The 15779-nt window shown below is 39.9% G+C and overlaps 1 protein-coding gene across 1 annotated transcript in view; it reads left to right on the top strand.

The window, feature by feature from the left end:
* The first annotated feature begins 12982 nt into the window (after nt 1-12982).
* LOC132269673 (uncharacterized) overlaps nt 12983-15779 on the top strand; it is a 34418-nt gene continuing 31621 nt past the window's right edge. The window contains exons 1-2 of the mRNA XM_059770931.1: nt 12983-13960; nt 15506-15642. Of these exons, the coding sequence (XP_059626914.1) occupies nt 12983-13960; nt 15506-15642 (1115 nt within the window). The remainder of the gene's footprint in view (nt 13961-15505; nt 15643-15779) is intronic.

Genomic DNA, 15779 nt, shown 5'->3' with positions numbered 1-15779 from the left:
GTGTATGCATTGATTACCGCAAATTGAATGCCGCCACTAGAAAGGATCACTTCCCCTTGCCATTCATTGATCAAATTCTAGAGAGATTGGCCGGGCAACAATATTATTGCTTCCTTGATGGCTATTCGGGGTACAATCAAGTAGCCCTCGACCCACTAGACCAAGAGAAAACCACTTTTACATGTCCATTCGGTACATTTGCTTATAGACAGATGCCTTTTGGTTTGTGCAATGCTCCTGCCACATTCCAAAGGTGTACGATGTCAATTTTCTCGGATATGGTGGAAGAGTATCTAGAGGTTTTCATGGATGATTTTTCTATTTTTGGGTCTTCATTTAATGCATACCTCAAAAATTTAGATCTAGTGCTAAAGAGATGTCGTGAAACCAACCTTGTACTTAGCTGGGAGAAGAGCCATTTCATGGTTCAAAGGGTATTGTTTTGGGTCACGTTATCTCAAGGAAAGGAATAGAGGTTGATAAAGTGAAGGTCGAGCTTATTTCCGAATTGCCTCCACCTTCAACGGTGAGAGAGGTTCGCTCCTTTCTAGGTCATGTTGGCTTTTACCGCCGTTTCATTAAAGACTTTAGTAAAATTGCTCGACCCTTATGCAATCTTCTCACCAAGGAAACTCCTTTTGTCTTTGACCAAGCATGCCTAGACGTTTTTCATAAATTGCGTGAATTATTATCATCTGCTCCTATCATGCAACCTCCCAATTGGTCATTGCCATTTGAAATCATGTGTGATGCTTCTGATTATGCCATGGGCGCAGTTTTGGGATAAAGAGTGGGTAAGCTTCCTTGTGCCATCTACTACGCAAGTAAAACTTTCTCGGGAGCTCAATTGAATTACTCCATTACTGAGAAAGAATTACTTGCCGTAGTATATGCTCTTGATAAATTTCGTTCCTATCTCTTAGGGTCCAAGGTTATTGTTTATTCTGATCATGCCGCCTTGAGGCATCTATTGACAAAAAGGGAAACAAAACCTAGGCTAATTAGATGGATTTTACTTCTTCAGGAATTCGATTTTGAAATCAAGGGCAAGAAAGGCACCGAAAATGTAGTTGCCGATCATCTTTCTAGGTTATCGATAGAGCCTTTCCCTAGTCCACCAATCTGTGACTCTTTTCCGGATGAACAACTCTTTCAAATTTCTAATGGAAAAATGCCTTGGTTTGCCGACATTGTGAATTATTTGGCAGTAGGAAAGCTACCGACTTCTTGGTCAAAGAACGAAAAGAATCATTTCTTTGCCAACATCCGGAATTACTATTGGGGAGACCCTATCTTATACCGATATTGTCCAGATCAAATTGTGAGAAGATGCATTTCGAAGAGTGAAATTCCAAGTGTCCTAGTGTTTTGTCACACTCTTGCATGTGGTGGGCATTTTAGTGTAAAGAAGACCGCTTTGAAGGTTCTTCAAAGTGGGCTCTTTTGGCCCACTATTCATAGAGATGCCTACAATTTTTGCAAATTATGTGAGAGATATCAAAAGATGGGGACAATTTCTAAATGAGATATGATGCCCTTGACCAATATACTTGTTGTCGAGATCTTTGATATGTGGGGCATTGATTTTATGGGTCCATTTCTTATGTCCTATGGTTTTCAATACATTCTTCTTGCCGTTGATTATGTTTCCAAGTGGGTGGAAACATGTGCTACCAAAACAAATGACCACTCCGTGGTCATTCAATTCATTAAATCCAATATCTTTGCTCGTTTTGGTATGCCAAGGGCTATAACAAGTGATGGAGGAAAAAAATTTTGCAATTAATTCTTAAGGCACTTATTTCCTAAGTATTCCGTCACTCATAAGGTAGCCACTCCCTACCATCCTCAAACAAGCAGGCAAGTCGAAGTGTCCAACCGAGAAATTAAGCATATTCTTGAGAAAACGGTTAACACCACCCGGAATGATTGGTCAAGAAAGCTAAATGATGCTTTGTGGGCTTATCGGACGGCATACAAGACTCCCATTGGCATGTTTCCTTATAGACTTGTATATGGAAAGCCTTGCCATCTTCCGGTTGAGCTAGAGCATAAAGCCTTATGGGCAGTTAAAAAGCTCAATTTTGACCTTGATAAAGCCGGAGAGAATAGGCTACTTCAATTGAGTGAGTTAGAAGAGTTGTAACACAATGCTTATGATAATGCCAAAATCTACAAAGAACGAACAAAAGCCTTTCATGATAAGCATATTGTGAAAAAGTCTTTGGAACCCGGTCAAAAAGCTTGGCTTTTCAACTCTAGACTGAAACTCTTTCCTGGGAAATTGAGAACCAAATGGGAGGGTCCTTATGAAATTATCTCTGTTGCACCTCATAGGGCGATTGAAATCAAAAACTTGAAGAAGGGGAACATTTTCAAAGTTAATGGTCAAAGGTTGAAACCTTACATAGAGGGTCAAGTCTTTCAAAGACATTTGGAAGCTGCACATCTAGTCGACCCGGTGTATGAACACATAGAAGATTGCATTGACAAGGAACTAAAAGCTCCTTTTGAGCTTAATCCAACAAGTTCTTCAAGGAACCATTTGTTAGGAAAAGTTCAAAGCATTCATCACCCCAATAAGGGGGGGGGGGGGGGGGGATGCATAAAAAGTTCTTTAATCTGGGCTAAAAGAGCCCAACGTCTTGCTAGAGACGTTAAAGACTAGCAAAAACATTCGTAGGGTGTCAAAACCCTATTCCTCCCCCATTTCTATCTTAAATTTCATTTCTTGCGAAGTCTAGATACTTGTTTTTGGTTCATATGCATTGATAGGAACTTTGGTGAGGATTGCATGAGCTTTCATGTCATTATTGAGCATTCTGCATAGTTCGATCGATCCCAAACCTGAGTTCGATCGATCGAACTCCATTCTGCATCCAACACTTAGAAAATTTTTTGACCTGCAGAAACCTGCATCCAAATCACCCCTCTGTCCCATCGTTCGAACTAATTCTTAGATCGATTAGGAGACCTTCGATCGATTCAACTTCAAAGTTCGATCGATCTTATGATTCAATACTTAGAAAAATTTTGAGCCTGCATAAACCTGCATATTTCACCTCTCTGTCTCATCGATCAAAACATTCCAAGATCGATCTGAAATTCTTCGATCGATCCAACTTCCAAGTTCGATCGATCTTTAAGTTCCAACACTTAGCCAAATTTCTGAGCCAAAAACCTGCATATTTTTGCTCTCTGTCTGATCGATCAAAATCTTGTTTTGATCGATCTCAGTTCTTTATTTCATTATTTTGACTTTGTTTTGACTTTTTGAATTTTAAAAATTCAAAAATATTTTCATTTTCATTTTATTTTATTTTCATTTCAGTTCATTTTGCTTACAAAAAAAAAAAAAAAAATTCTAAAAATACTTTGTGAAGAGATCATTTAAAGTTCGATCGATCTGAGATTCTAGTTCGATCGATCGAACTTATGAGCGACAGTTTTTAAATGGACCCAAGGATAAGATCTCATTCTCCCTCATTTCCAAACCCTAGTTCCTACGCCGCCGTAACCTCACCCATTTCCTCCATCTCTGGTGAGATCTCCGGAGTGAACCAGGTGTCGATCTCTCCCTCTTCTCAGATCTTCTTCTTCTTCACATTTCATCTCTCCTCTCTTTGATTCAAGGTAAGATCCGAGACCCCATTATTGATTTCGCACCTCAATTTGTTAAGAGTATGCTTTAAGTGTTTGATCCATTCCAATATTCATGATGATTGTTGGCCATGGATGAAGTTTTAAGCTTTTCATATATCTATGTCTATATTCGTCTTTATGTTGTGTCCATTGTAATGAGTTACTTTAATTTTTGGGAGTGTGAGACATTCTAGGTGATTGGGACTGATGATTGTTGTGTTGATAGACCCACAAACATGTTCGTGTGGGTCCCGTGCTCCCACAGTCACAGATCTGTGACTTCTCATTTTACATAGAACACAGTTCGATTGATCGAACCTATGTCTCAGATCGATCAAAGTTGTGAGATCGATCTCACTTATTTTCGATCGATCCAACTTTTGTGATCGACCTCACTTCTTTTTCTGATCGATCAAATTTCACAGATCTCGCACATACTTCATACTTCATATCTTGTGTTCATGCTATCTTATATATGCCTAATGCCTGTGATATTCCACATTGGATGCATTTCATACTTATATTGCTTAGCATACTTCATATCCTATCACTTGCATAGATTCATGTCATTTATATTTTGTCTATCTTATTTGACAAACATGTTTCTATTGTGCCTTCAATTCATTATTCTAGCACTAAATCCCATTACAAGATTTCTTTTTTGCAGACCATGACTAAGAATGACAGTTCTTCTACTTTAGCCACACCTGAGGCTCATGATCAGATATGTCACTTAGAGGAGCACCTTCAGAGTTTGGAGGATATGCTGGTTGTCCTTAGAGCTGACATTGCTACCCTTCGTCTGAATATGATGGCTGCCCTTAGAGCTGACATTGTTTGCCTCCGTACGGAGATCTTGACTACCATTGATGACTTAGCTAGGGAGATCCGCGGAGTTCCCTCTGCCTGAGATTCCCAGTCTCTTTATCTTTTTAGGCTCTTTATCTATATTGTGTGTCTACTACACTTGTGATACTATTACTTTTGCAGCCGGGTTTGTCGGCTTTCACACTGGATGTATTGCACTTTATTGTAGTTTTTATCTATGATGGATGTTGTATGCTTTTATTGATACATCTGTCCTTTTAACTCCATCAGGTGCATCACAGTGACTTCAATAAGAGAGTGCTACCTAATTTTCAGGACCAACCTTATACCTCTCTAATTTCTTTATCTGTTTATCCTATTTATACTTGCATATCCACTGTGCACTAATTATCCCATTTTGTGATCTGATAAGTTTATCCAAGTGCCAATTTTCAGGACCACAGTTCATCCCAAGTTTGGGGGGGCCATGCCACCCACTTCGGATACTTCAGTCCCGATCATTCTATGCCTTAGTTGCACTGGTATACTCTTTTCCTTGTTCTCTTGCACATTGAGGACATTGTGCCATTTAAGTTTGGGGGGAATGGTGCTTTACAGTGTTAGTTGCAGCGTTAGTTTTAAATTCAAAATTTTGAGCATAACTTGTGTATTTGAGGGATATCTCTATGATTGGTCCATATCTAGCTATGATTTTGATCTTTTGAGCACTATATTGCTTAAAATTTAAAAATTGCTTGACTTGAGAGTCCAATACTCCTTGTATGCCTTGTGGATGCCATTTAGGAGTAAATTTTTCGAAAGATTGATATCTTGCTTGCACTTGTGGTCCACATCATCTTGATTTTGTGATTGTTTTAAGATTCACTCTAGTATTCTACACTAGCACCGGCGCACACTAGCATTCATTTGTGGGGTACATGCTTTGTTGATTATTGAATTGGTTATATCCTAATTGAGCTAGTAGTGCATTGAAAGCTTTCATTCTTGATAAAGGTGGATAACAACCCCTTTTCACTAAGTAGCCAGGATTCTAGCCTCATCAAGCACTGAACTTCTCGCGCCGAAAGGTGGAGGGCCTAAACTCTAGGTTAATAATTCAACTTGCGTATTCAAAAAAAAAAAAAAAAAAAAAAAAAAAAAAAAAAAAAATTTGCAAAGGCAATAAAAAAAGTGAGGACTTCTCCCAAAAGGTGAGAAGTGGAAAATGATTAGATGGAGGTTGTCTTGATTTGTAGCCTAGTTGATTTGAGCTTGTAAGTCCTAGGGGTGTTTGAATGCCTAATGCCTTAAAGCCGTCTGGTTTGGGAGTCATTGACCTAACGCTTAACCTCATGGATCACTAAAAAGCTTAATAGATCAACATATTACACCATGCTTCCATCTTTGATCCTTATTAAAAAAAAAAAAAAAAAAAAAATTGAAAAAAATGATGAGTGAAAAGAATAAGAGCACCTAGAACAGTAAAGCTTTAATAAAAGGTCCACTTTTTGTCTTGATGATCGGTACTAGATTTGTGTGCTAGTTTGAGGGTAAGGATGTGATTAATTCTTTAGTTGGCTTAGATAGCAACACATTTGATGCCAGTCCACTCAAAAGAATTCTAGAGTTGTTTTGATTTGTATGATCATTTTCTTGATGTGTGGAGGACCATACTTGCTTGCTTGATGTTGAGATTTTGGGAGATTTCTTGGAAATGTTTGAAAAATTGCATACTTGAGGTAGTTTTCTCCCAATGCTTGTTTGCAATATTGGTGTCTCTTTTGAAAGAATGAGCTTAATGTTTGTGGGTACCATTTCTGGAAACCCTCACGAGACTTCACTTATCCACTAGGGGTAACCTAGGGGTTTAAAAGGCTTATTGGATATGCTAAGTGCAATCGTGTTCCCTACGAAAGTGGCGTTATCCATTTATTGTTTTCTAATTCATAGTTGTATAGTTGTTCATTTCATTTCTTTACTTTCTAGTTCATTGCTAGGGACTAGCAATATTTAAGTTTGGGGGTGTGATGAGCGCTGAAAAGTGCGTATTGAAACCCCTTAAGCTTAGGCATTCTAGTAGCTTTATCTATCTTACTTTACCGTTTTAGATTGATTTCGTATTATTTCCATTTTCAGGCACTTATCCCGAAAATAAGCTAACTCAGCCAAATAAGAGCTTAATTGAAGCAATTTTGGGATTAAACAAAGAAATGAGCAAAGTAGAGAAAGAAAGAAGCAAATGAAGCCAAAGGTGGGAAGTAACAAAGTTCGATCGATCTAACTTCAAGGTTCGATCGATCGAACACTGATCGATCTCAGCACTTCAAGATAGATCCAAGCCTTGACCTAAAAGCAAAAAGTCCAAAGTTTGATCGATCCAACACCACCCTTTGATCGATAGAACACTTTTGTCCTTATTCAAATGATTGATCCTATCCACAGTTGTACCACCCACTAACCACTTTTGTCCTTTTCCCAAAAATATCTCTTAAAATATCTTGGATTTATCTTTTCCTAAAAAGCTCAACCAGTTGGATCGATATAGCCTCAGTTCGATGGATCTCAGCCAGTTCGATCGATCCAAGTCCAAGGTTCGATCGATCGAACTTTCTTCAGTGTGAAAAAGTTAAATTTCCAACTTATTCAATCCGTCCTCTATCCAATCATTAGAGAATATTCTTTGCACGACCCCAGCTTATTTTGTGTGTCACTTGACCTACCTATAAAAGGAATATGATGCACTTTTTGAAAAAGATACACAATTCTAGGGTTTATTCTCTTGGAGGGCAAGTTTAGAAGAGGAGGAGGCTAGAAACACCATTGGAGACTCTTCATCAACCAAGGAGCAAATCTCTTATATGGAGTTAGCCCTTGAGGGTTGGAGCAACATCACCATGAGTGGCTAGACATCCTCTTGGGGCTAGAGTTAGCCCCAAGCATGCTTTCTATATCTTAATCTCTTGTATTATTGAGGGATTAGTGTTGTAATACATGTTTTGACACTCTTATATATATAGATCTTGTTTATTCAATGATTTATGTGGGTTAATGCTTCCAATTGATCATTTAATTATATCCATTTGTCTATGTAGGCTAGAATAGATGTTTATGTGTTTGCCTCTATTTCTTGTGTTATTGATACATGTCTATATGTATTAATGCTATAGATTTAGAGATTGTCAAAACATTGTGCTTAAAAGAATACTCTTGTAATTTTCTAGATGGTCCATGCTTATTTCTTGATGGATTATGCCTTTCCTTAGCTTAATTAGTTTAATTTCGTGTCATTAGCTTAATTGTAGTGTAGTGGTAGCATAGTTGTTAGATGAGAGGACAATCCATGCTAGTTGTTTGATGTTCCATACTTTTGAATGCAAGTAGCATATGTCTTTAACCTTGTGGTGTATTTGGCTTGTGAGCTTAATGAAAGGATTAATGACTTACTAGATATGTTGTGCTTTTCACATGCTATTTAGACAATATATACTTAATTGCTAGATATATTGTGCTTTTCACATGTTGATTAGACAATGTATGCTTAATTGGTCACCCTTGCTAATTGAATCAACCAAACACACACACACATCAATATTGCAACACATATTACCCTCCTTAGTCACTTGTTAAGGATATAGAAAAGCATTGCTTGGTGGTGACCTCTAAACCCCCAAGATCTCTCTCTCTTACTTACTCTTTATTGCATTCAATTATTTAATTTAATTTGCTCTCTAGTTTAATCAACCAACCAACCATTTGTTTGATTAGTCGACCTACTAACCCTAATTGTGATTCCACAACCAAGTACGACTCCAATCCTTTGGGATGATCCCTACTCACCCTAGCTATATTTTTAGTGAAGGTAGTAGTGACTTTTATAAATGTAAAACTCTTGGCCCTCGCCTTATTGCACACTCCTCAAGCTTGATATGGTGTAGCGGCCCTTACAAGGACCGGTCAAATTTCAACTTTGGAACTATTTTTGGGCGATTTTGTAAGTTTTTATGCAAAACCTTGCATTGGGGTGTCAATTGAGTTCCTCTTTAGTTTGACATGTTTTAGATGCTTGAATGAAACTAGGAAATGTTTTGAGATCATGTAGAAAGCATGTAGAACCTTGGAGACGTTCCAAGCACCATTTCCACACATTACAGCAGCTTTTTATAGCAGTAGCAGGTGTGTCGGTCGGCTGATGGAGCTTCATAGGTTGGCTGACGAATCCCTCGAGACCATTCCAGTAGCCTTTTTGGGATTTTAGGCATTTCGGTCGGTTGACCATGAGGGTTCGGCCGACCGACGGTTGAGTTTTGACCGGCTGATGGTTACATTTCAGTTGGCTGATTCTCCCTGGAACCACCCCTTCTCAGCTTCTCTTGGACAGCCTTGTTGTTCTAACTTTGGAAAACCATATCTCTTTTATTTCTTGTCTAAATCGGTTCATTTTTGAGTCTAACTTCGTTAATTTTTTGTTGTCTTGCCAATGATGTGCACGGTGGCACCTATTTCAGTTTGGAATAACCATTTTACCCTTGGTTCATTTCTTTTCAGGTTGGCATTCTTACTTCATTTGTTGGCTAAACTGAGTTCCGTGGCTTCATGAGGAGTCACTTGGTGCCTTAGGGATGACGTATATCTCTTGAGGTCATGTTGCTTCTTTCGCTTCCGCATTTTGAATCCGTTATCGGGTCGTCTTTTGGTTCATCACAGGGCACACTGGGTTTAAAAAAAAAAAATCCAGGGTCGTCACAGGTGGTATCAGAGCTCCTAGGTTTGAAAACCTTAGGACGACGGGTTTTGGGTGTATATCATGCTTGTGTTGCCATGCTCTATGTGTTTAGTTGCTTCTAGATAACATGTTTACGTGCTTATGTGGATGTATGTTTAGAAGTTTACTTTAACTGTCTCAGCATGATATATATACTTATTGCTTTAGTACATTGTATATATTTGTGGGTCTTAGCATGTTGTATGTGCTTGTTTGTCTGAGTACATTGTGTATGCTCATCTGTTTCAGCATGTTGATTTATGCTTGTCTGCTTAGCATGTGGGTTATGCTTATTTGCCTTAGCGTATTGTATGTACTTGTTATTTTTAGCATGATCGTATGATGCATACATTGACATGCCTTATGTGACTTTACTACTTGTGTGAGTATGTGGTCTATTGCTATATTATGTGTCAACTGTTTACCTTTATGTTTTGTTTAGGCATTGTGGGTTGTTCCAGCTTGGTTGGTTGAGATTGATGCTAGAGCATCATCTCTTGGAGTTTCGTGGTGACCTTGATGTGATGACATCATTGGGGTCTTGTTTCAAACGTCATGGAACAATGAGTCGAATAGACTCGAGTCCTTCCTTAGGGATTAGGAGTTTCAAGGTCCCTTGTAAGAGATGGAGTTCAAGCTTCTTCTTCATTCTAAGGCTCCAATGGGTAACTAACTCCTCTTCTAGGGAGGTGATGAAACCCCTCACTTGTAAGCATGTGTTAGTATAGTTTATTTTTGGGGATTACAATGTGTTTTTGATAGTCTTTCCATGGTCAAGAGCCTCATTTTTGTTATAATGAATGTTGAATGTTTATAAATGATTATTGTGAGTTATTCATCTTGTCTTGGATGGTTACTTTTCGTAATCATATTGCTTGCACTTCCATGGTGACAATGGAAGTTAGATCATGGAATGGTTTCAATGGCATGGAGTTGGAGAACCTAGATAGTTCATGGCTTAGGGTTTCCCTTTGATGGTCTATACTTGATTCTTTGCTTTATGTGCATTCACCATTTAAATTAGGGCTTGATAATCCTTGACTTAGTAAGCATGTTCTAAGCTACATTTTAGTTTAGGTAGTTGATCATGTGAACCTTTGATGGTTTATTCTTGCCTTCCTATTTAAATGAACTTCTTGAGGATATTATAGCAACCTAGTATTGTTATGTATCATGACTATCATATATGTTGTTTTTCCCTTAAATTAATCTTAACCTAGCATGTGTATAGGGATGGAGGTGGATTCATTTCCCTAGCCTTCTTTACTTGTACTTCACTCCCTTGAATTCTTGCAATTTATTGTTTTATGCACTTTTAATTTCCTAGCTTAAGTGACATCCAACAAACCTCTATAAACCCCTTATCATTCTAAGAACAATTCTAGACACTTAGGTTGCCATAGACTAGCGCAGTCCCAGTGGTTCGACTTACCCGACCAATAGCCCTATTTTACAATGATTCGTGCTATTGCGAAGGTTGATGTTTAATTGACCAACCGATCAATTTTTGGCGCCGTTGCCGGGGACTGCAAACGGTTTAGCAACCAAAGTTCTAGGGTTAAATTTAGTTTGATTGTGAATACTGTGTTTTGTGAATATTTCTTGTGTGGTTTAACCATTTTTGTGTTGTAAGTGAGATTCTAGGAACTCGAAGCTCGCCGTGGGGAATGCTAGCAAATTGTAAGTCTAGAGGCCCCCAGGTAAGTCTCTTGACCTTCTAGTTTCGAATTGTGAATATCGTGCATGTGTTAAGCTTAGAAGTAGATAAATTGCAAGCCCTTGTCGAGGCTTTTTCAATTGTGTATTTTCAATTCCAAGCATCGGTCCTTGTCGTGGCCATTTATTTTCTGTCTTGATAATTGAGGAGAAAGGGAACATCGTATGTGGAGTTGATGATAAAGATTTGTTGTGATGATGTTGTTGTGAATTGTTGATGTTTGGCCGTAGGTCACTCTCTCTTCCCACACTTGACTCGCCTATTGATATAAATTCACTTGAAAGAACTCTTAGACGGAACCTTAGGAAACCCACTCTTACAAGGGACCTTGAAACTGAATTCAATATAATGAGGGATAACGTAGGAAATCTGGGGAATGAAAGGGCTGAAATTCCTAATGTAGAACCAATGACTCTTAGAGATCATTTCATTCCTACCACCTATGCTTCTCCTTCTTGTATAGTGATGCCAAACATCGATGCAGCTCAATATGAGATCAAGTCTAGTACCATTCAAATGCTTCCATCATTTCATGGCTTTGATAATGAAGATCCATATAAGCATCTTGATGAGTTCCTTGAAATCTGTTCGACCATCCGGTTGAGAGGTTTTCCGGACAATGCACTTCATCTCCATCTTTTCCCATTCTCCCTAAAAGATAGGGCAAAATATTGGTTGAACTCCCTCGCTCCCAACTCTATTACTTCTTGGGCTCAATTGCAACAAGAATTTCTTAAGAAGTACTATCCGGTGAGTAAAACCAACAAAATGAGGCGTTCCATTCTAAGCTTTTCTCAAGTTGATGGAGAACAACTCCACGAGACTTGGGAAAGGCTACAAGATCTTCTTCGAAAATGTCCTTATCATTTGATCCCAAAATGGCAATTAGTGCAATCTTTATATGCTGGCTTGACCGAAACCCATAGATTCATGGTTGATTCTTCTTGTGGTGGGATGTTCATGTCCAAGAATGCGGATGAGGCTTGGACCTTACTTGAGAATTTGAGTGAAAATTCACTTCAACACAATTCTCGTAGGGCTCCGACCGCAACCACTCCAAACAACACCAACCCTTGTCAACCAAAGTCAATAAGGGAGGAATCATCTCAAGTGGATGCCATCGCTCATAAATTCTACCAATTGATGGCACCACATCTTCCTCCTTCATTGTCTCAAAATTCGGCAAGTTCAGTTTGTGCTTCATGTCCTAGTCCATTCCATCTCTCGGAAGATTGCCCCACACCGGAGCAATTTCCTAGTCCCAACCAAGAGCAAGCTAATGCCATGTTCTCGCGGCCCGGGAACAATCCATATTCCAACACCTACAATCCGGGTTGGCGAGATCATCCGAATTTCTCGTGGCGGCAACAAGCCCCACAGAATTCCCAATTCCAAAACCAAGGGCGGTAAAATCAGCCCTCTTCTCAATATCAAGGTAGACCTTTCCAAGCCTCTTCAAGCTACCGTCCCCCTTACAATCCAAATGTCTCCAATCAACCTCCTGTGTGTCCAACTGACGAGATAGTAGCTGCAAACAAGCAAATGATGGAATCATTAAATAAGCAAATAATGGATGCCAACAAGCAACTCTTGACATCCTTGCAGCCTACTCTCCAAATGGTTCACTCTCATACTCAATCCATAGCTAATCTCGAAAATCAAGTGGGCCAAATAGCTAACTCGGTGAATCAATTGCTTCAAAGGACAAGGGCAAGTTTCCCTCTCAACCTTTTGAAAATCCTAGAGGAATGCATGTGATTGACGAAACCCCTCCTCCGAGTGGGCCGGCTCATGAACAAGTTCAAGCTATCACCACCCTTCGGAGTGGTAGAGTGGTTGACAACAAGGTCGATGGAGATAAAAGTGAGGAAGTTTCTCCTTTGAAAAATCTAAATTCAAGCTCTTCTAATCCAAATTCTTGTCCAAATACCATTCACGGAAATCCCACACATGTCTCCCCAAATGTGGAAACTACTTATGAGCCAAAAGCTCCGTTTCCTCAACGTCTTCAAGAGTCGACACATTTTGGGAACAAGAATTGTAAAATTCAAGACATGTGGGAAGTTTTCAAGCAAGTGAAGATTAACTTGCCCCTCTTGGATGCTATCAAGCAAATCCCTCCCTATGCAAAATTTCTCAAAGATTTGTGCACTCAAAAGTGCACTTCTAAAAATCATTTGCCAAAAAAAGTGAGGTTGACTGAAAATGTTAGTGCTATCATTCAGCACAGCACTCCCCCGAAGTATAAGGATCCGGGTGCCCCCACAATCTCGTGCGTCATTGGTGACAGCAAAATCGAGAGGGCCCTCCTTGACTTAGGAGCTAGTGTGAATTTAATTCCATACTCGGTCTACCTACAACTTGGTTTAGGAGATCTTAAGCCGACTTCCGTGGTTTTGCAACTTGCCGATAGATCGGTCAAGCATCCACGAGGTATTCTCGAGGACGTTATCATCAAAGTGGACAAATTCTACTTCCCGGTAGATTTTGTGGTTCTTGATACGGAATCGGTCCATGACCCAAAAAAACACATTCCCGTGATCCTTGGTAGGCCATTTTTAGCCACGGTTAATGCATCAATTAATTGCCGAACCGGGGTGATGGACATTGCTTTTGGAAACATGCAAGTCAAACTCCACATCTTTCATGCAACTCAACATCCCTCCAATGAGGATGATTGTTTTCTTGTGGATGTCATCGATGAAGTGGTCGAAGAATCTCTCCCCTTCATCCTAAGCAAAGATCCCCTTGAAACTTGCATGTCCCATTTTGACTTCTCAAACTTTGATGTTGATCAAGCCATTCAAGAAGTCAATTCCTTTCTTGATATTAATGCTATCATGGATGTACCTCCTTGGAAAATTCCAAAAGAACCACTTCCCCAACATTCCACCACTCCTCCGGTCCCATCATTGTTATTTCCGCCACAACTTGAGCTTAAGCCGCTCCCGGCCCATCTCAAGTATGTGTTCCTTGGTCCAAAGCAAACCCTTCCGGTCATTATTGCCTCGGACCTTCGAAAAGACCAAGAGACAAACCTTTTAGCGGTGCTCCAAGAGCATAAAGAAGCTATTGGTTGGACAGTGGCAGATTTAAAAGGAATTGACCCCTCCATTTGTATGCACCGCATTCATATGGAGGATGACGCAAAGCCTACTAGAGAGGTCCAGCGCCGGTTAAATCCAAACATGAAGGAAGTGGTCATGAAAGAGGTGATCAAATTGCTAGATGTGGGAATCATCTATCCTATCTCTGATAGCAAGTGGGTGAGCCCCACACAAGTTGTCCCCAAGAAATCCGGGCTCACCGTTGTTGAAAATTCAGCGGGCGAGCTCGTGCCACAACGAACCACCACCGGGTGGCGTGTGTGCATTGACTATCGTAAACTCAACTCATCAACTAGGAAGGATCATTTCCCACTCCCATTTATTGATCAAATCCTAGAAAGGTTAGCCGGCCAAAGCTTCTATTGTTTTCTTGATGGTTATTCCGGCTATAACCAAGTGGCAATCGCCCCCCAAGATCAATAGAAAACAACATTCACATGTCCCTTTGGTACTTTTGCCTATCGACGCATGCCTTTTGGTCTATGCAATGCACCGGGAACGTTCCAAAGGTGCATGATGTCCATATTCTCCGATATGGTTGAAAGGTTCTTGGAAGTTTTCATGGATGATTTTTCCGTATTTGGCTCCTCCTTTGACTCGTGTCTCAAAAATTTATCTCTTGTGCTCCAAAGATGCAAAGAGACGAATCTCATTCTAAGTTGGGAGAAAAGCCACTTTATGGTCCAAGAAGGCATTGTTTTAGGACATGTCATTTCTAAGCGGGGAATCGAGGTAGACAAGGCAAAAGTTGAGTTAATCTCTAATCTTCCTCCTCCGAATTCCGTCCGTCAAATCCGTTCTTTTCTTGGCCATGCCGGATTCTATCGTCGCTTCATCAAAGATTTTAGCAAAATCTCACGGCCCTTGTGTAATCTCTTAGCCAAGGATGTTCCGTTCAATTTTGATGACGCTTGCATGGAAGCTTTCATCAAACTTCGCATTCTCCTTTCCTCTGCCCCGATCATGAAACCCCCTAATTGGTCTCTTCCCTTTGAGATCATGTGTGATGCATCCGACTATGCATTAGGGGCGGTTTTGGGCCAACGTGTGGATAAACTTCCGCATGTCATTTATTATGCTAGCAAAACTCTCTGCGATGCCCAATTAAACTACACCACCACTGAAAAAGAATTGCTAGCTGTGGTGTACGCCTTGGATAAATTTCGCTCCTATCTTCTTGGCTCCAAGGTCATCGTCTTTTCAGATCATGCCGCTCTTAGGCATTTGTTAGCGAAAAAAGAGACAAAACCCCGCTTAATTCGATGGATCCTCTTACTTCAAGAGTTTGACATTGACATCCGGGACAAAAAAGGGACCGACAATGTTGTCGCCGATCATCTCTCTCACTTACTTATTGAGAAATCTTTAGAATTTGCAGCCATCCGTGATTCCTTTCCGGATGAGCAACTTCTTCAAGTTTCACATTCTACTCTTCCATGGTTTGCGGATATTGTCAATTATCTTGCGATTGGCAAAATTCCAGCTCATTGGTCCAAACAAGAGAGGGACCGGTTTTTCTCCCAAGTTAAGCATTTCTTTTGGGAAGATCCGGAACTATTCAAGTATTGCCCGGACCAAATCATCCGGCGATGTATTCCTGAAACCGAGGCCACAAGCATTTTAAATTTTTGCTATACTCTTGCTTGTGGAGGCCATTTCAGTGCCAAAAAGACCGCTAACAAAGTCCTTCAAAGCGGATTCTTTTGGCCTACCTTATTCCGGGATGCATACAATTTTTGCAAAT

The sequence above is a fragment of the Cornus florida genome, unplaced genomic scaffold (assembly GCF_030987335.1).
Source record: "Cornus florida cultivar Cherokee Brave unplaced genomic scaffold, ASM3098733v1 CherokeeBrave_3.0.0_Hap2_Chr01, whole genome shotgun sequence".
NCBI lineage: Eukaryota > Viridiplantae > Streptophyta > Magnoliopsida > Cornales > Cornaceae > Cornus > Cornus florida.
Note: the sequence above shows the minus strand (reverse complement) of the source record. Positions and strands in the feature narration are given on the sequence as shown.